We start from the raw sequence: 20,098 nt of genomic DNA, 5'->3' as shown, positions 1-20,098 counted from the left end.
CCCTCCAGGAAAGTGGACCCTCCAATCCCCACAATCATGGACAGGGGAAGAGGCAAGAGGGGTGCCAGGTTACAGGAACAGTGCTACAGTGCCAGCTCTGGAAAGGAGGCTGCCCACCTATCCATACCCCTTCTCCAGAGGGAGCAGGCCATAAAGCAGAGAGGCAGTGAGCTTAATTGAATTCATGTTTAATAATTACAGGCACCGTGCCCCCCCCTTCCCCCTGCCCAGGCAGCAGCAGGGGTGGTGCAGGGGCTGGGGCATATGCCCCCAGCAGCGAGGACGGCAGTCCCATGAGTGATTTTCAGAAAATAAAAAAGGACCCCAGGGGCAGGCGGTGGTGCCCCCCCCCCCAAGACACACCAAATTTCAAGACTTTATATATAATATATCTCTGTGCCCCAGGGGGAGGTGAGGGACACCTGGCAGCATCCTGGAGGGGGGGCCCCAGGCAGCCCCACGCCATCCTGCCTCTTCAGCCATTTTATTAGCTCAGACACATCGCACTACAGGCACCCACTGCCACCGCCGCCGCTGCTGCCGCCCCCCCTGCAGTCCGGGCGGCTGGCCGGGCCATCCGAGTGTCCATGGGGCTCCAAGTCCCCGGCCCCACCCGCCCTCAGTTGTGGTCAGACTCCTCCTCCTCCGCCTCACGAAGCCACTTGAAGAAGGCTGTGACAGATTTAAGGGCCACGCCCTTGCCCTGTTGCTCAGCAGGGTCCTTGCTACTCTCCCAGCTGTAGAAGGCATCCTCTTTCACCACATCCTCGTCATACAGCGCATCAAAGAACATCCGAAGCAGGTCTGCAAGCAGGCAGGAAAACAGCAGTTAAGAGTTGTGCTGCCCACAGCCACCCCATTCCACTCCTGGGCTCCACTGTTCGAACAAGGGCCTGACCCACCATCCTGATATCTGTGTCTGACCATTCCAGAGTGACTAGGTGGGTCTCTAGAACAAGATGTTAATTTCATGATCCAAGAGACTAGTGCATAGTAACAAGTGACAGCAAAACCTTAAAACCTGTCCAAGATTCACCTCAGCAGCTTCACTCACAATATATTAAGAAAAACTATACAAAGAATTGGTACTCCTCATTTTGGGAATGATGTTAAGTCCCAGAACTATCACTCACCAAAGTCAAGGGTTTGTATCCTGGAACATTCAACAGCCCCCATCAAAGACCCTGGAAAACTATGGATCCCAATTTCTTCTCACTTTCCACACATCTCCTGAACATACATACCCTCTCTGGCCTTGACACTTAAATGTGCTGCATTCTTTCCCAGGAACATCCTTTCTCTTGTCACCTTCCCAGTGAATTTCTTTAGGCTCAACTCCAGCACCCCTTGCTCTGACCCTCTTTCTCCCCAACCTGGCTACTAATTAAGTCTTCCCAAGCACTTGTCCTATAAGCCCTGAACACAACCTATCCCAAAGCCCACACTTTTATAATCTTTCCAAAAGCAAAGGGACGCCAAGTTGTGAATATAATTTCTGGAATCTAGGCCTAGATGAAACACTGACAGCCATCTATGAGAAAGTGCAAGCCAGGATGTTTCTCAGGGTACACACATTCAAATTCACAACCACTGCTCTCCAGACCCACCCTACAGCAGCAGAGCATTTATCCCAAACTTGTGTTCCAAATCCCATGCACACCTACCCTGGGGATCCTACATAATCAATTATCCAGTCTGCCCTATATTTTCAAGCCCAAGTTTATCCCATCTAAACACAATGGGCCTCCTTTACAACCATTATCTCTTACACTCGAACAAAAGATTTTTGTCTTTGGACAAAAGATTATCTAAATCCAAAGACCTTGTCTACACTTAGCTATTTTCCTTTCTTCCTGTCTCAGTCAAGTATTACTCAGTCCTTTCCAATCCAGATTACCCTCTGCTCTACCAAATACTATTTATACCAGAGTGGCCTCCGTGTGTTTACACTCCAAAGGCCCTAAAATGTTCAGGTCTGTTCCTATGAACTCTCAAGCAGCATCTACCATCATTGACCACTTCCCGCTCCTAAAATTACTGTCCTTTGTTCAAAGCGCCGTCTTCCTCTGATCCCTACCTGTGGGTCCTTCACTTCCCTCAATGTTCTATCCTAGGATCTCATCACTTTGTCTCAGGCAATCTATATCCTCTGGTAACTTGCACATGTGTTACTCTGTGCCAGCTTCTCACAGATCAGCTGCCAACCCTGACCTCTTCCTTTCCAAATGAATTCCAATACCCAGCTGTCACCTGACATCTCTGATTACCTGGACCAGGGACCACAAAACTCAGTATGACCAAACTGGACTTGATCCAGTGTTCCTAACCCCATAGGGTAAATGGTACCACACTATCACCTCACCTGCTAAAAGCATCCTGAAAGTCATCCCTCTCTCATCACCTCTTTCTCTGACCCCAGTGTTACATTTTAACTGTAAGTACACCCTTCCTAGCTCCACTGCTACCAGCAAGTTTGAGCCACCAGCAACACAACCCGCTTCTAATTTGCCGCTCTTACCATGTTTACATTCATCCCATTTCAAACCACTCGTCCTACTAAATGGCCAGAATGAGCGAAAAACTAAAATCCCACAAAGCTTTCTCCTGTCCTTAAGCTGAAGGCTAAAACTCATCCCACAGCTCAGACAGCCCCGCATGACCTGGCCCCATGTCCATCTCTCCAGGCCCATCTTTCCTCACACACAACTGGCTGCTATGCTCAACCACACTGGCCTCCCTGAGCAATTCTTTTACCTTGTGTCAAGTCCTTTCTGCCTCAGGGCCTTCCTTTACACACACAGTTTCTTCAAGTATCCCCCTCCCATTTGTCATTTGGCTGCCATTTTCAATTCCCACTCATTATCCCTTACACTAGGTGTCCCCAGAGAGCACCCCACAGGACCCATGTTCTAACACTCATCACCACTGTGTTGTTAGACTCCATGCCAACACAAGACCTGTGTTCAACTTAATCACTGCCAATGTCCCAGTGTCTTAGCACATACCTATTTGCCAAATGCATAATCTCAGGCATGTTAACTAAGCCTCAGTCTCACAATATGGAAAAGGGGTAACAGCATCTACCTTAAACAACAGTTGTGAGAATTAAATGAAGGAAAGAAAAACCTCTCAGCCCCCTGCCAGACTGCAAGAGCATTCGGTACTTAGAAATCATTATTGCGGGCAGCCCGGGTAGCTCAGCGGTTTAGCGCCACCTTCAGCCCAGGGCCTGATCCTGGGGACCCGGGATTGATTCCCACATCAGGCTCCCTGCATGGAGCCTGCTTCTCCCTCTGCCTGTGTCTCTGCCTCTCTCTCTGTCTCTCATAAATGAACAAAATCTTAAAAATAGAGAACTCAAAAAATAACTTTAAAAAAAAGAAAGAAATTATTATTGCAGGGCACCTGGGTGGCTCAGTCGGTTAAGCATCTGCCCTCAGTTAAGTCATGATCCCAGGGTCCTGGGATCAAGCCCCGTGCCGGCCTCCCTGCTCAGCAGGGAGCTTGCCTCTCCCTCTCCCTCTGTCCCTTCCCCTGGCTTGCTCGCTCTCAGAAATTTAAAAAAAAAAAAAAGGCTGTATCACTTTTCACCTCCATGCTCAAGGCATCTAATAGCTGGCTAGGCACAAAAAGGGCAGTCAATTAACCTTCAAAGCTGAGTCTTAACTCCTTTCACTTGTAAGCAAGGAAACAAACAGTGCAGGGGAAAGCAAATAAACCACCAGGATGTTTTGCTCTCTGGGGACCACCCCCCTTTCTTGGGTTGAGACCTTTTCCACAACTGCCCCCTGCTCTCAGGCTATGCAACCACCCACACGCCCTGCAGCCTGATTCTTACTGGCAGGCTGTTCTAAGGTCACTACAAGGGCCTGGAGGGCATAGAGTGCCTGCAGCTCCTTCTGCTCATCACACAGGTATTTCTGTAGCAGTTTCGCTCGAGCTTTCAGCACCGCAACATCCACTCGGAGGGGCGTCTCAACTACAGGGAGGAAGACAGAGTTAAGTGGACTAATGCACCCTCACCCTGGTCCATAACTAGGAGGCAAAGACTAAAACTTCCCTCCCTCCATTTGTCCACTGGGCCCACCCTTGCCCCACCATCTCCCTGGCTCCTCTTACAGATAATTGCAGAATAGCAGACAGTTGTCATGAGGGCTCGAACTAGTGTGTTGGATGCTACCTGCTGCTCACTCAGGTTGGCCTGTGCAGAAGAGAAACAAATGGCCCTAGAGTTCAGAACTATGCCCCTACCCGCACACCAAGAACTGCCTCTCCTTTATTCGTCTCTCCCAATACCCAGGAGAAACATACCTCTATCCAGTCAAACACCCGCTGGTTACTGCTGCCCTCCTTCAGCAGCTTCTCCAACTGTCTGTTCAGCTCCTCGGAGGAGAGCATCCTTTGGCCAGGGGCTTCTGACTCCTCACCCAAGGTATACTCCACCTTCTAAATAAGACCCACAGTCAGGAGGTTAAGTGTACCACGTAAGTGTGCTGAAGCAAGAGGAAGAAGAATGGCCAGTCCCAAATGCTAGAATTAATCTAACTCTAGCCGCAAACCTGATCAGCGACGAATGCACTGACATCCTGGCCTTCAGGTAGGAATTCCTTCCAGCTGAGTCCAGCCTCTCGCCACATCATCCCCACCTTTTTGGGACCCTAGAAAATACAAGAACAATTTAGCAACCTTCTCTCCCTCCAAGACCTAGCTCTGCAAATGTCACCCAACAAATATTTACTACAAGGTCACTATGTGCCCACTAGGGGCTTCAGGATGTTACAGAAGTACCGAAAAGACACCATCTATCCATGCCTACAGGCTAGTACCAGATACAGATATCAGCCAATAATCACTCAAAGACACAAGAAATCACCTACCACAGTGCTAGGAAATGGCAAGGGCAAGGAGGAATAGCCTAAGAGCCTCTAGAGAAGAGGTCAATTAGCTTTCACAGGATTACCTTTACTGAGAAAGGTAAAACACCAAATCCAAATACCTCAACTTAAGCCTTCCACACTCCTCTACACTTCTTTTTCTAGAATAGCTTAGTTTTTCATTATTCCAAGCTATAACAAATGTTCATGAGACAGGACATCTCACAAATAATAAGCCTTTTTGGTTACCAAGTCCAAAAAATTTAAGCAGCAGATAAATCCCCCCACACAACCCCAAGGCAAATCAGAAATCCTCACAAACAGTCTGAGCCCATTTTCTGTGAAGGGACAAGAGATTCCAGAGGCATTACTCTATAATAACAGATATTCAGGGGTGCCTGGGTGGCTCAGTCAGTTAAGTGTCCGCCCTAGGCTCAGCTCATCATGATCTCAGGGTCCTAGGAACAAGTCCTGCCATCGGGCTCCCTGCTCAGGAGCTTCTGCCTCTGCCTCTCTAGATCTACCAAATAAATAAAATCTTAAAGTTCTATGTGTATAATAACAAATATTCAGAATGACATTAATCCTTAATAAGACTACCATACTTCACAAATTTTAAAAATGCTCATTCTGAGGCCACTAAAACGAAGTCCTCTCACAGTTGATATATTACATTTAAGCAAATGATCATGTCTTTTCTTTACTAACAGGGTAGCAATAACATATCCCACAACCTGCTGTACCACAGATTCAATGAAATACACACTAGTTCAACATGCCTCTCTCTTTTTTCAAATACAGACTATCCTAACACAGGTTTCTACCTAAAAGGATTAACAGAACACTGAAATAGCAATTCTTTTCCACTCATTGTCCAGGGCCCAGATCCTGGGGGCAGCTACTATACTCTATAAAGTGCTCTTCCCAGCTCTCACTGCCACAGAGTGCCCCGCCCACTGGCCTTTCCGGTCTCTCTGCTATGACATTTGCTAGATACCACTTAACTTTTACAAAGCAGTTTCAGCAACTTTCTGGGAAGCTTTGTCATGAACATTATTACCAAAGAGAAACTCCTTTGCAACCTCACAGTACTCAAGGCACTCCATTTCTACTATTTTATTTCACGCTTTGCTTCACACTGTTTTTATTAAGCTGTCATTTCTTACTTTTCTCTTCCAGCCAGTTTCCTAACTGTGTTTTATTCAATGTGCTATCCCCAGTGCCTACTATGTGGTTGGTACATGTTTAAAAAAAAATGTTAGTTGAATGAATGATTGATTGAATCAAAGAATCAATCAAGGGCTTAGGGTCTCAGACTGTCACTGTCCTCCAGTCTTAGCCAGAACTCATGACAGGAACTGGTCTGAGAGTGCCAGCGCCAGCCTCGACATTTCCTTTCTCAGGTACCAACACAGCACCACCCTCGCCATTAACCCCATCCCACCAAAGGACCATGAGCCATCAGGGTCACAGCAACTGGCCAAAAGAGCATGGTCGGAAGAGAAGTCTCTACACATCACCCCCAAAAGGCTCTTACTTACCATACTTTTGCATAGGAGCCCCAGGATCTCCAGCAACAGAGAAGCAGCTTTGCCCAGGGGTCTCAGAGGTTTTGTAATCTCCCTATAGAGAAAAAAAGGAAATTACAGAGTGTTAATGGCTCACTCAGTCAGTACACTGCCCCATCCCTCCCCAAATCCAGGCATTGAACCTGCCATATGTACTCCCCCTCCCCAGCTTTCTTCTTGTCTTTACCTCCCCTGAATCCCCAAAGGGGGCTTACCTGAACAGCTCCCCCATAGGTACCCCACCTTCCTGCAGAATGGGCGTTATGAGTTCTGCTAGGTAGAGCCACACGTGGGGGATGTCAATTTCCATGTCTTCAGCCAATTCTAAGATTTCATACAGCCTGCAAATGGAATTCAAAGTCAGGGCATTCTAGGGGCACCTGGGTAGCTCAGTCAGCAGAATATCTGATTCTCGGTAATCAGCTCAGGTCATGATCTTGGGGTCCTGGGATTGAGCCCTGTCTAGCTCCATGCTCAGTGGGGAGTCTGCTTGAGGTTTCTCTCCCCTTCTACCCCTCCTTCCACTTGCCTGCCTGCCCTCCCTCCCTCTCAAATAAAAATAAATCTTTTAAGGAGAAAGAAATCATACATTCTAGGAAAGGTAAGCTGGACCCCCACCATCCCTCTGGGGCAAGATGACATTGTTAAAGGATCCACTGTGGAGACCCTCAAGAACACTTCCTAGACATGGGGCAATTATCTCAAGCCAAGGCCACACTTTTGTCCTTACATGGTACACTCTACCCCTGCCAAAAGTAATGCTAACCGGGATGGCTATACTCTCATCCAAGGTTCCACAGATCCTACACAAAGAAAGGAAGTCTGTGGGATGTAAAAGTAGAAGGCCCTCAGAAGACATACCCTTGGTAGTACTGAGCAGTGGAGAGGTGCCCAGCAGAGAGCAGCTGGTGCAGCAGCCGCCCCATATGCTCACGAGCAATGGTGCTGCGCTCCAGTGTTGACTCAATGCCATGTCGCACAAAGATGAAGAGCAGGGAGGGTGAGGCCAGCTCCTGTACACACTGCACTGCCTCCTGCAGGAGTGTGGGCAGGAGGGAGAGGGCAGTCACTGTCTGGTCCTAACCCCACACTCCATGCATGTCAGCACATGTCCCTCCCTGGCCACCCTGCTGTCACTGAGACACCTCCCACTGCCTACCTTCATATCATTGAGATGGAGATATTCCTCAATGATGGCCTTGGATTTCTTCTCCAGCTCTTCCTCAGAAAGCGCAGCTTTCGGGGGACTCACTGGGGGCAGGGTGGCTTCTCGCTTCACTGAAGGGGGGAGAAACAGATCAGAGACTCTTCAGTTCCAATTTTCCTAGCAAGAAAGACCTGGAGCTCTGAAGACTGGAGGCTGGCTAGTCCCAAACCCACACCTTACCTTTCCCTTCCTCTCCCGGTCCCTTACCGGCATCCCGCCCACGGTCCCGATCCTCTGTGAGGCTAGCTGCCTTGCGCAGTCCCTCAGGCTGGGAGGGCCGCTCTCTACTTCGCTCCTCCACTTCCTTGCTGAAGCTCCGCTTGGTGGCAGGTGTCCGAGAGCGATCGAGGCGGTCCCCACGGTCACCTCCCCGTTCACTCCGCTCTAGGCGGTCTCCCCGGTCCCCAGCTTTCTCACCTCTTTCCCGACTCAAACTACTCCTGGAGAAAAAACAGGCATGTCACCTCTCACCTGTACTGCCTAGGCACTCTCCTGTAGAACTTTCCAACAAGCTCAGCAATCATCAGGCATAGTTCCTGGAATCTGGAATGTGCCCCCATCTAGCCATGGACTATGAGCATTACAGATGTGAGGATTCCTATGGCAACCACCAAAGCCCAATCCCAGTACTCCCCACGTGAAAAACAAAGACACTCGCAGGGGAAGCCTCACCTCTGTACCACACGTCTGCTGTCTGTGCTTTCTGTAGGTACTGCTTGTTGAAGGGCTGAGAAGCGGTTCAAGGTACTAGTAGCTGGACGAGCAGCTTCTGATGCTGGGGAGGCAGAAAGCCCACATCAAAATCTCTTCCTACTTTCTTCCATTCCATCTCCTACTCGCCAGTTTAGGACACTTGGTCCTACTCCCAACATGAACACAGTTCATTCAGTCCCCCTCGTCCCAAGCATAAGCCTCCTGTTATTACCCAACCACTTTATACAAAAGCCTCTCCTACAAATAAGGCTCTGCCCTCAAATAAGAGGATTCCTAGGCCCCCAGCTCCTTACGATGGCCTCAAGTACCTGCATCAGAGGGCTTGGCTCCTGAGCCTCCACTGCTGCCCTTGCCCCAGCTCAATCGCCCTCCAGGTGCAAAGAGCTGGTTGTTAGAATCAATGGAGCCAGGCTGTGGAAGGAAACGGGAGTGGAGTGGAGCATCAGTCTGATCTGGCCAAAGCCCATAGCTACACAGTAGCAAATGGCATAGACCAGGAGCCAGGCAAACTTTTCCTCTAAAAGGCCAAATAGTAAATACTTAAGGCTTTGCATATCATATAGTTTCTATTTCAACCATTCCACATGGCCACTGTAGCACAAAAACAGTCACTCGCAATACTTAAGGGGAATGAATTTGGTCATGTTTTCTAATAAAATTATGCATGCTGAAATTTACATTTTGAGTAATTTCATTACTCAAATCATCCATTTTATTTTTTTCAACTGTTAAAACTGTAAAAGCCGCTTCTTAGCTGTGGAATGTAGAGAAGGAATGGGACAGATCTGCTGTGCGAGTTTGCTGGCCCAGACAGATGTGAATACATCTTCTTGAGCTGGCAGTCCTGTCTCTAGGAGTCTAACCAGTTAGTCCAAGAGGAAAGCCATCACCTTTTCAACCTCAGAAGTAAGGAGATGAAGATCCAAATCTATGTTCAATGCCAACTGATCCCTCTTTTCCCTCCAATGACCACTACCACTAGGTAGTGACACCCTCCAATACGCCCCCCTACCTTCGTGATCTTGGTGAGTCGTGAGGTGTCGATAGGGCGGCTGCCCTTGCTGATGGGGACTGTGTTCCAGCCACCATCATCCACAAGTGGGAGGCCACGACCTGGGACAAAGAGTATATTACAATAATGAGTAACTCCTAGCCCCCCGATCACCTGGGGCTACCCCCAGACCCCCTTCCTCAGATCCTCAGTTCCATCATGTGGTCTCAGTGGCCCAGACACGTGGCACTAACAAGAAGTCATCAGTGGAAAGTTTAACCCCTCACTCTGCCCCCTCGTAACCGGAGTCCCAAACTCACTAATGGGTGGGCCTGGAGGGCCACCCCGACGCTTGTCACTGCCCTTGGCCATTAGCTGCTGCACTTTTACGTGCTCCCAGTGCTCCTCCATCTCAGCCTCCTTGTGGATCTGGTCAATGGTCTTGGGACCCTGGTCCCCACGGCGTGGCACCCAATTGCTCTGTGGGGACAGAATGCCAGTCACAAGATAATCATATCAGAGGGCCAGACCAAGCAATGTTGGATACGCATACAGGCAGCAGACCAGCAGTGAGAAGGAGAGGACACACACCCGTCGCAGATCCAGCACGTCTTGCAGCATAAAGCGGATTCGGGATGAAGTCTTCTTTTCCTTAATGATTTTTTCCATCTGGTTGAAATACTGATCCATTCGGGGCTAGGAAGAAGCAAAAGGATCAGGTCAGGAGCTTGTGACACCTTACCTTCAACTGTAGGCCCGGCCCCTCTTTAGACCCTCAGGTCCATCACTGTAGCTCGATGACTCACACCCGGCAGCCCAACAAGGAGTCTGTCAGTGGACAGCAAGCCCCAGGCACTTGGCACTTCAGCCTGTCCCATTCCCCAACCCAAGACCCTCACCTTGGCTTTTTCAAAGTCCAGATCTTTGCCAATGGTAGTGAGCAGACGACAAAGGCATTCAAGGGACTCTTCATCATGATTCTTAAGTAGTTTAACCACACAGTCATGCATTATAGCCTCTGTTAACATCTTCAACTTAAACAACTCCCCAATAAACTTGATATTCCCTAAAGAGCGCCGCCGGGCTATGTCTCGAGCCTCTTCCAACTCTTCCTTCAAGCGTCCTCGTTCCTCTGCCTGACAGTTATAGGACAAAAATCCATCAAAAAGGTACCTAGCCACTGGGCTAAAATCCTTCTCTCCACTATCTAGATTCCTAACCCCAGCAGCAAGTATTCCTGTCTTAAGGCAGAGAAAATCCCCAAAACACCATCACCCCCAACTTCCATTTACTTCCCCACCCCCTATTCTATAGCAAAGTAGCATCTGGGTGGACTGTGGGGTTGGTGGGTTTTCTCTCACCGTGGCAGCTTCATCCATCTCTTTTTGCTTCTTCTCAAAAACCTCATCATCATCTTTGTCTTTTTCAAACTCTTTCTGACATCGATTCAACAACAGTTTTCGGAAGTTCACAGTCACCGTTGGCTTTTCTGTAGTGGGCACTTTCAGCTGTATGTCAAAGAGAGTATCACGTTAGTCCTGAGCAGGTAGGCCCTCCAAAAGTCTTTAGCTATCTAACCCAGGAAGATCCTCAGCTCCCACTCTGCCACCGCCTGGCTGCCATTAACAGCGCAGGCTGGAAGAGAACCAAGAAGCTGGACTCAAGGAGTCTTAGGAAGAGAAGTAGGAAACTAGACCACAATGTTTAGTAACAATGGAAACTAACCGCCATGAGGCAGCGGCACATGTTGGCATAGGCCACAGAGAAGTTGGGCTCTGAAATGGCCTTCTCGAAGATGAGGTCAATGACCCCTTTGAGGCGTTCCTCGGTGTCAATGGCCAGCTGCGTCACCTGCTTCATCAGCTGCTGGAACATCTGGGGTGTCAGCTTATTCAGGATGGAGCGCACCCTGCGGAACAGGTCCTGGTAGAGGGAACAGAGAAGACACAATCCAGTGAGGTTCTCAGAAGAGGTCGCTGGGAGGGATGAGAGAATGGTAAGGACTCAGATACTGGTGATAAGGAAGACAGAAATGAAGAGGACAAAATTGGCTCAGAGGACAGACTTTGAAGAGAAGACATGGAGAGCAAAAACAACACTGATCATTACCTGGGTTTTGCTGCCATCAGCATCCTCTTCCCCTCGATCCTTATCAGCGGCTGTCCGCTTGCTGCTGGGCTTCCAGGCTTTCTCTGCTTTGTTCAACTTTATATCTTCAGTCATTAACACTGTGGCAATGATCTTGCGGGGTTCCTTTCGGGGGCCTTGCTGAGAGCGCCGGGGTCCCAGACCAGCCTGCTAAGCAAGGAGTGAGGACGAGTGAAGACACAGAGCTAGTCAGCACAATCTGTGACACCGCCACCACACATCACTAAGGCAAATATCCTCCTTCTCCCCAAAAGACAAAGGAGCCATCCCCCAACTACCCTTGACCATCCGCCCCTCTCACCAGTCCCACTCACCGGCCCTCGGGGCAGCTCCCCACCTGGCCCACCCCTTGGGGGCCCACGGTTGCTAAGGGCTGGTCGGCCAACGTTGGCAAAGGAAGGGATGAAGTCTGGACCACAATTTATGCCTTGAAGTTTCGTGGGATCCAGTGGCCGCAGTGGTGTTTTATTGGCCTGCAAAGAAGACAGGGAAGGCATGAGAAACAGACTAGGGCTCTTGACTACTCTTTCAGGACCTCAGGCTCCTCCCCTAGCCAGCCAGCCCCAAATGACTCCTCCCCCTCAAGCCTACCAACCTTATCCAACACCACATCACTGATATGGGGCAATCCCTCCGGCTTCTGCATACTGGCAAAGATGAACTGAAAGCCAAGCAGGAACTCACGGTCATAACGCTTTTTCTCCTCAAGGTTTAGAGGCTTCCACTGATCTACGAGGAAGACGAGATGAGCGAATCATACCTTTGTCTCCCGGGGCCCTGGCAAGAATACCCAACCCTGCTCAGCCCTTCCTTCAGCATACCTGACTTATACTCATACTTCTGTTCCCCGGGCTGGATGTTCTCAGCATTGTGAATTTTGTCTTCCTTTGAATCCCAGGTCTCGTCTGCTTCCTCAGGCCTCGGCGGTCCACTGCTGCCCTCAGGCTCCGGGCCAGGACTGGTGCCAACAGGAGGCTGATTTTCCACTTCTGGTACTCCTGGGCTCACCTGTAGGTCACACGTAGGACACGTAGGATATTTCATTTTGGTTGCAGTATGACTAGTGTTCATACCCAAACTCTGTCCTCTCCCCTCCATTACTTTCTGCTCCTTTACCTCCTTGAAGGCATCTAGAAGGTCTCCCACAGCCTCCTTCTTATTGAGCTCCTTAATTTTCCGTCTCTTCTTTGGCACAGACACCGCCACTATTTGGGAGGTTAAAAAAAAGAAAAAAAGTGGGAATAATTTATGGAGTACCCCTACTCCCTGGGGAAATAAAAAGCAGCAGCTACTCCACAGTATTTCATCTTTCCATCATACCCACCCCAGACTATTAAAATCCCTTAATCTTGGAATTTTATCTCTTAGGTTCATCAAAGGGTTTCTATGACCCAGACACAGTGCCACACAATTGAGAGATCATCAATGAAAAGAAAGAAAAAACAAAAAACAAAAAACACCTTTCAGCCCAACCCACTTGCACCATCCAGCCACACCTTACCTTGGGTGGTAGCTGCTGCCTCTAAATTCTGAGACAGGTGGGCTGCAACAGGGGTGCTCTCTGGGGGGAGAAGTTCCTCTCCTCCCTTCTGAGCCTCAGCATCTCCAGCTTCTCCTTCTTCCTCCTCTTCTTCCTCTTCCTCCATTTCCTCCTCCTGAGCTGGGGAAGTAGCTGGAGGAGCCATAGCTGGAGTGGCAGAGAGGACGGTGGGGGGAGCCACTGATGCTGTAACCTCCTTGGCCTGCTCCTTTGGCTCACTGACTGGGCTTAAGTCCACAGCTGGTGGCGAGGGGGCTCCGTTGAGCAGTTCCTCAGGTTGGGCAGTTGGAGCAATGGGCGTGGGGGATTCGGAAGGACAAGCTGGGGGAGGGAGAGGAGCAAGCTCTGGGCTCGACTCCACCTCTGGTTCCAGATCCTCAGATGGGACCATGCCATTAGGTTCAGGAAGAATTTCCTCTTTGTGAGATGCAGAGGGAGTGGGAACCTGGAGAGGACTGGAAGAGAACTCAGATTCTGGAATCGGTTTGCTAAGTGTCACTTCTACTTCCAGTATGGGTTCAGCGAGGGGAGTGGGTTCTGGAGAGAGGCAATATGGCTCCCCAGTTTCACGGGGCATGAGGGTGGATTCTTCTACAGACATTTGGATCATCCCCGTTGTCACAGTGTCCCCAGGAATGGAGAGGACTGCGAGATTAGGCTCAGACCCCGGTTCCAAGATTGGGGGTGGTGATGGGGTCGGACAAGGTGATGAAGGCTGGGATTCTGAAGGGCTGTGTTCTGGGCCAGGCAACCCCGGCCGGCTCCCAATGATTGCTCCCTGGGACCGGTCATCTACACCACAGGAAAGACAAATCATTAAAGGCAGGTCACTACTTTTTTCCTCCTCCTGCCAGCCAAGACATTCCCAGCCTAATACCCCTGCAACATTCTCCTACCTAAGGCCTTTCCCCTTCTCACCCCAAATCTGGCCCACTTGCAAAATCCCACTACCTAAAACCCAAGTCATTCTTCTCTGGCACCCAGGTCAAGTTACTCTACCTCCTTAGCATTTGAAATAGTCACACTCCTTTTCCCCATAAAAGCTCTGCCCCACCTGCTTACCTACCTGGCCGGACAACAACAGCAACCTGGGGTGTCTCCCCATTAGCTTGAGGCTCCAGACCACCTCCCGTCTGCAGGACACAAAGGGTTACCAAAGTTTGCCCTGAAGAGGCCCACAACCCTTCTCTATTAGAGCCATTTCTACTTTCACTCTGCCTAAAAATCCACGGAAAACAGGGAAATAAATCCTTTCATTGAAAGAGAAGATCAAAGAACGTGGGAACTCAGGTCAGAACAGCCATCCTAGGCAAGAGCCTCGCTCAAAGATCAGACAATACCTGGGGAGGGGTGGGTGTGGAGGCGGTGCGGGCCCCAGACATGATCTCCTCCGTGATATCCTTCCCTCCTTGGTTTGGATCTCGAATTCGGATCTGGGGAAAGAAAGCTCCGGGATGAGTGGAAAACCAGGAGGAGCCCACCTCTCCACCCTGCCCCACTCCTAAGACTCTAGGCCAACCCCCCACCCCCCACTGGGTAGCAGGTGGGTGGGTGCCAGAAACCCCATGAGTTCTACTGTTAACCCATCTAGCTAATCTTGTACTCCCTACCTTGGCCCCCACCCCTAAGAGACTCTTGACCTCACAGAGCAGTCCTGTACATCACAATGCCCCTCCCTCCCTCAGCCCTGCGCCACCAGCAGTCCCCAAGTCACTGGCTGCACACCATGGGGCCCAGGACCCCCATCTAGCACCCAAGCAGCTCACTTGTGGCTAGTCGGCCTGATCTCTGGGGGCAGGGCCCAGATCCAGTGGGTGGAGCCAGGGTGACTCAGCGGCTTCCCCAGCCCTGGCACCCTATTCTGGGCACCACGCCCAGGGCTTGAGGATTGAGCAGAGGCGGAGGCCTCAAGAGCTTCCAGGACTGGGAGGTGGGGGGTGGGGCCACAGAAAACAAACCATTTCCAAGACAAGCCACCAGAAACCCAAAACCAAGCACAGATCTTATGGACCCCCAGAACCTGGGTCTCTCAGGAACTCCTGCAGCACTAGCCTCCTCAGTCTTCCCATGAGCTACTTCTACACTGAAGTCTTAGTACCTTACAAAGAATCTGAGCGCTTCACAAACCTCCATTCTCTAACCACTCCCAGCTGAAGCTCTCCTTCCTCAACTTTCTGCTCCCTGACCCACAATGCGCTTGACCTTGATTCTCCCTTTCCCAGATGTCCCAGAGCCCCTTGCTGTTACTCACGGTCTTCCGCTCCCTCTTGGGAGCAATCTGGGGTGGCTGGTTCATCAAAACTGAGGCGGGGGCCACACCAGTGGGAAACTGCTGCACACCCTGGGCTGGGTAGTAGGCGCCAGCTTGAGGGGCAGGGGGACAGACACAGAAATGAAGAATGGTGGCAGCGTCAGGGCCCAACCATATACAAATGCCTGCTTGAATACCTCACACCTCCCATCTCAGAACCTCTCATCACCCACAGTCGGCCCCTTGCCCTGCCCCACCCGCCTCCCCAAGGGATTTAGGTGTCTATCAAAGCTGGGGAACCAGTCTGAACTGCGTTTACAAGAATTCCTGACACTGCCATACACACACCTTGTAGGCAGGCACTCCTTCTCCACCACATACCAGCTACCACTAGCAGGACTTCTGTTTCTCTTCTACCCTAGAAGGTATTATGTATGCCCCCCACCCCACCCCCAGCAACACACACACATGTATTCTGAGGGAGCAGTAACTACTTAACCTGAAACAGAATCAGGTCTTTGGCTGGGAATGAGAAAAACAGATTTGCCAACCCTGTTCCACTCAACCTGAGTCCAGTTCCAGTCTCCAGCCCTTTGCTAAGGGGCAAGGAAACAAAGAGTAACATTATGAACCAGGCCCAGGATGTGGAAAAATTAATTCCTTAAAGCAATGGTCTCCAAAATGGGATGTGTTCTTTAATCTCATCCATAATCTCCACTTGTTTTTGACAAGGAACATTAAGTGTGTTGTTTAAATGATGCATATGTATAAACAAACAAAAACATACATGTATTAGAGGTACATACTCAAAATTTTTCCTGATAGATGATCAAAAAATTTTGGAAACCACTGCCATAAAGAACAGACTAATCCTTTCCTAGAATATAAATGAAAAACAGCTACAAAAACTTCCCAAATTCACGTTACATGGGCTCCCACCAACCACGGAACAAGTGTCACTGGGAATGTTTATTAACAGGCCCCTCAAACTTGTATCTGATCCTATATTCTTTGGCATGGCAAGGAATTCCAACTCTCATCAATAGGATAAAATGCTCCCTGCTCCACCCCCCCTACGCACCCAACACCAGTTATATATTAAGCACCAATCTCTACTACCTACTAACCCTATCATTTTTAGATCAAGAAATAAGGCTAGGAAGGATCTAGGAATTTGTAGGTGAGTTTAGGTGCTCCCTGGGACTCACTCTCACCTGACTCCTTCCCCTGCTTACCGTAAGTCCCAAACTCTGTAGGGCTTGCACTCGGATAGAAGCCTGGGGCTCCTGGCTGTACAGGATACTGCTGTGTCGGGACAACATATGTGGAACGCCCCTGGTGGGGAAGGGGGAAGAGGAGGGGAGAGGAGTTGAGGGAGCTATGAGTACCCTATCAGGCCAAAGAGAATGCAGAGCAAGACAGGACAAGCCAACTGTGGGCAATGACCAGAAGAAGTCCCACCTCTGGAGAAGAGATGGGACTGGAGGATCAGGGTAAAGGGAGAGGAGGATTGAGGTTTAAAGGTTCCATGGCTTCCAGCCCCCAAGCCTCCAACCTCACCTGTCCAGGGATGTAGTAGGCCCCTTGGGAGGCTGAGTAGGAGATCTGGGAAGGGATCATCATTACTTGGGATCCAGCAGGGTAGACATGGGCAGCTGGGCCAGGGCGGGCGGGGGCTGCACTCTGCACTCGGGTGGCTGCACTGCTCGGGGGCTGGGCCCGGCTAGGGTAGAAGTGCTGTCAAGAGGGAGGAAGGCAGTTGGCGTTGGGAAAGGGAGGAAGTGGACATCCAAAATGGCCACTCCGCCATGTCTCTAGTCTGGAGAAAAATACTGGGGGCTTTGGAGCACGGGGGCCAATCCTCACCCACTTAACCAAACTGATGGTTAGGTGGCCTCTTGTACTCACACATACCCTCCACACTGAGGTATGCGCTTTGCACTCCACGAATATTTACTCCCTCACTACCGTGAATACTCATGTCACCTCTACCAGGCTACCCCTCTGCAAAGGCTTCCTAACACCCAGATGCATCATGCCCAAGTAAAGCCCTTTTGAGCAACATACTCCCCAGCATGCATTGCTCCACCCTAAGGTACAGAGGAGCTAACCACTAACATGCAACAGTCTCCCAGTTCCCAGATTTGCAATCTGCAAGATCTAGCCTCTAGCATGCATCAGTCAGTGTCAGACTGAGAACCTTAACAGCAAACATGTCCCCACCCTGAAGACCCCCCAGTCCCTGTGTCTAGCCCTTGACTAGGGTAGAGGTGAAGGGTGAGACCGTGAGAGGGTCCAGAATTAGCAAAGGGGTATTACCTGCAGAGACCTGAATCCTCCCTGAGAGCACATGGGGACAGGAGAGAAGAGAATTATCCCCAAGGTGATGAGAGAGAAAACAATGAAGGAAGTAGGACAAGAATGTCCCCACTTAGTGAGGAAGAATTTAGGGAACAGAGAAAGGCAAGAACCAGATGGAGTGTTTATCTCGCCACAGTCCAAAGAGAAAGAAGGGAAGGGGAGCGGAGCGGAGCAATCACAACCTCCCAGGAAAAGGAGGAAATAGGAACAGGAGTTGGCAGCAGGGCCCGAAGCGCTGCTCCCAATTCTCAAGGCACCAGGACCCCTAGTAATGCCACCCCCACCGACTACATACTCCCCAAGGGGCCAGCCACCGTAAGTAATCAACAGCACAAAGTGCAGAGCCGCATGAAAGAACACAGAGCAACTGTCAGGAAATTGGGGCAGGTACAGGGCCTCCACAGTTTCCATCCTCGGCCCGAACTGGCCTAACCTTTCCATGGCTCCCACCCAGGCCCCCTACTCCCCTCCCCAGAGCCCCTCACCTGGCGGGGCTGAGAAGGCGTGTTCATTTGTGTCGCTTGTGGCGTACTGAACACCACCGGTGCTGTCTGCCCCGGGGGAAACGCAGGCTGAAGGGGGGAGACCAGAGTTCAGCAAGAGGGGAAACCCGGGTGGGGCAGAAACCTAAGCTGGTAAAGTAAGGGGAGCAGACCTGTGGCAAGAGCTTCAGCAGTCCACATGCCCCCTCTTCCCCATGACAGCCCCTGGGAACAGCCCAGGGGCCCTGTCTCAATTTGGCAGCAGGAAGCTGCACTTTGCCCTGACACAGATGGGGGTGGGAAAATCCAGAGGTTGGAACCTGTTCCTGACCAGCTGCCTGATCTCCCCCACCCCCACCCCAGTCTCTGCTAATTCCTCCCTAATTACCTGTGGGAGTCCAGGGGATGGGGCAGGTGGGGGGCCTGTGGGCTGTGGAGCTTTGTTCATTTCATTTGGTGCCACATCAGGGTCCCCCCAGCACCTGTTGGGAAAGAGTGGAGCTCGGAAAGGGGAAGGGACCCAAGCTGAAGGCAAGCGGAGTGGGGGAAGGGTTGAACCAAGGGCTGGGTCCCACACCGAGTCTCGGAGGTGCGACCGGGGTGAAGGAGCAGAAAAGATCCAGCTTACGTCCCCACCAACACGTTGTCAAACCCGCATCACCTCCAACCACCCCCCTGGTCTGCTCAAACAGCCCCCTCACTCACCCCCTCGGTTAAGAATAAGTCCACGGTGCGGCCTACAGGTTCTGGGCATCCGAGGGCCTGGGGTTGGGAGGTGAGGGGTATCAACCTGGCTCCGCGGGGCCCAAGACCAACCAGACCGGAAATTCCAGGTCTCGCTGGCACCAGGCTCCCGGATCACAAACGGAGCTAGCAGCTTCGGCCGTGGTGTCCCCACCCCCCACCTGGGGACACCGGGTTCGGGGCCAGGCCCGGGGGCACACAAGGCACGCCTGCTGCGGGTGGCCGCGGGGGCGCCCGCACGGGGCCGGTCGCGAGGCCTGCCGCCGCCCAGGACTGGAGGCCAGGAAGGGCGGGAGTCGGGCCCTAAAAGGCCAGGCGGGCGGCGGCCGAAGAGAAGCCGGTTCCTAGCAAGCGAGGGTCGGCCCGGAGGGCGGGCGGGGCCGGGGGCTCCTCCCTGCCCGCCGCTGCCGCCTCCCTCCCCTGCGCCCTCCCTGCGCAGCGCCGGCCAGTGCCAAAGAACAACGTGTCACTTCCCGGCGGCCGGGCCGCAAAGGGGGGAGGGGGCGGTGGGCCGGGAGCCGCGGTGCCTGCGCCCGCGGGGCCCCCTCGGGTCAGGCCGGGGTGGCACCTCGCGGCCGGCGAACCCGGCGCCCCAGCAGCCCGCGGGGACCGCACATTCCGGCCCCGCGCTCCCCCACCCCCACCCAGCAGCCAGGCCGGGCCAGGCCGGGCACACGTGGGCCAGGGATCGGGCCCTGGCGGGCCGGGGCCCGGGCTTGGGCCGCGGGGCCAGGGCGCCGGGGCGGCGGCGCAGGGTGGCCGGTCCCGGCCCGGATGGCGGCGGATGCGGGGGGAGGGGGTGGGGGGGCCGGGTCGGGCCCGGACATGGCGGCTTTACCTTCAGTCTCCTTCAGTCCGCGCGGCCGAGCCCCACGCAGCCGCACAGACGTAGTCCACAACCATTTCCGGCTCCCCGCACAGATCCCGCTCGGCGGCCACCGCTTCTCCGCAGGCGCAGCCGGCGCCCCCACGTGACCGGCGCAGGGGGCGGAGCCGCGCCCGGCGCCGCGGAGTACGGCCCGCTCGCCCAGCCCCGTCACGTGACAGCCGCTGCCCGCCCCCTTGTCCCCTCCCGAACTTTGGAACTTCCAGACCGACCCCCCTCTGCGTCTCTATTCCGCGGTTCTTTTAGTTCATTCATTCTTTGAACGGGCATTTATTGAGTGCATGCTAAGTACCAGGCGAGGTGCTGGCGGGGGAGGGAGGGCGTGCTGAGAA

At 52.1% G+C, this 20,098-nt stretch overlaps 1 protein-coding gene and 2 non-coding genes across 16 annotated transcripts; all 3 read right to left on the bottom strand.

Moving 5' to 3' along the window:
* Window positions 1–172: 172 nt before the first annotated feature.
* On the bottom strand, window positions 173–19,870 carry EIF4G1 (eukaryotic translation initiation factor 4 gamma 1). Of its 14 annotated transcripts, none has more exons than XM_025451429.3 (34): window positions 19,719–19,870; window positions 18,842–18,898; window positions 18,525–18,618; window positions 18,140–18,226; window positions 17,613–17,633; window positions 16,854–17,030; window positions 16,529–16,628; window positions 15,294–15,406; window positions 14,383–14,475; window positions 14,109–14,175; window positions 13,004–13,834; window positions 12,619–12,707; window positions 12,324–12,510; window positions 12,098–12,231; window positions 11,817–11,975; window positions 11,464–11,652; window positions 11,080–11,277; window positions 10,716–10,862; window positions 10,254–10,490; window positions 9,946–10,050; window positions 9,675–9,834; window positions 9,376–9,476; window positions 8,672–8,774; window positions 8,322–8,424; window positions 7,830–8,089; window positions 7,602–7,720; window positions 7,304–7,476; window positions 6,658–6,783; window positions 6,416–6,497; window positions 4,560–4,658; window positions 4,312–4,446; window positions 4,120–4,201; window positions 3,839–3,979; window positions 173–804 (listed from the first exon to the last, which is right to left on the bottom strand). In XM_025451429.3, exons 3-34 carry the CDS (start codon window positions 18,582–18,584, stop codon window positions 620–622), a joined length of 4,863 nt encoding a protein of 1,620 aa, XP_025307214.1. In that variant the 5' UTR covers window positions 18,585–18,618; window positions 18,842–18,898; window positions 19,719–19,870; the 3' UTR covers window positions 173–619. The 14 variants fall into 14 exon arrangements, with proteins under 14 accessions (XP_025307214.1, XP_025307220.1, XP_025307217.1 ...); XM_025451435.3 differs by having other exon boundaries at window positions 7,857–8,089; XM_025451432.3 differs by having other exon boundaries at window positions 11,464–11,649.
* On the bottom strand, window positions 9,551–9,626 carry LOC112662926 (small nucleolar RNA SNORD66). The gene has a single exon (XR_003138954.1). It is a non-coding gene; the product is annotated as a small nucleolar RNA SNORD66 (small nucleolar RNA).
* Window positions 12,863–12,933, bottom strand: LOC112662927 (small nucleolar RNA SNORD66). The gene has a single exon (XR_003138955.1). It is a non-coding gene; the product is annotated as a small nucleolar RNA SNORD66 (small nucleolar RNA).
* Window positions 19,871–20,098: the final 228 nt, after the last annotated feature.

Source organism: Canis lupus, chromosome 34 (genome assembly GCF_003254725.2).
Source record: "Canis lupus dingo isolate Sandy chromosome 34, ASM325472v2, whole genome shotgun sequence".
Classification (NCBI taxonomy): Eukaryota; Metazoa; Chordata; class Mammalia; order Carnivora; family Canidae; genus Canis; species Canis lupus.
The sequence above is the reverse complement of the archived record's forward strand: the minus strand, read 5'-3'. Positions and strand labels throughout refer to the sequence as shown.

Excerpts from the sequence above, each read along its gene's own strand:
- EIF4G1 (XM_025451429.3), bottom strand. The coding sequence starts at position 18,584 with ATGAACAAAGCTCCACAGCCCACAGGCCCCCCACCTGCCCCATCCCCT. Across the intron at positions 12,232-12,323 it reads GAAGTATGAGTATAAGTCAG|ATCAGTGGAAGCCTCTAAAC; the intron begins GTATGCTGAAGG and ends TCTTCCTCGTAG. Across the intron at positions 9,477-9,674 it reads CCCTCCAGGCCCACCCATTA|GTCGTGGCCTCCCACTTGTG; the intron begins GTGAGTTTGGGA and ends TCTTTGTCCCAG.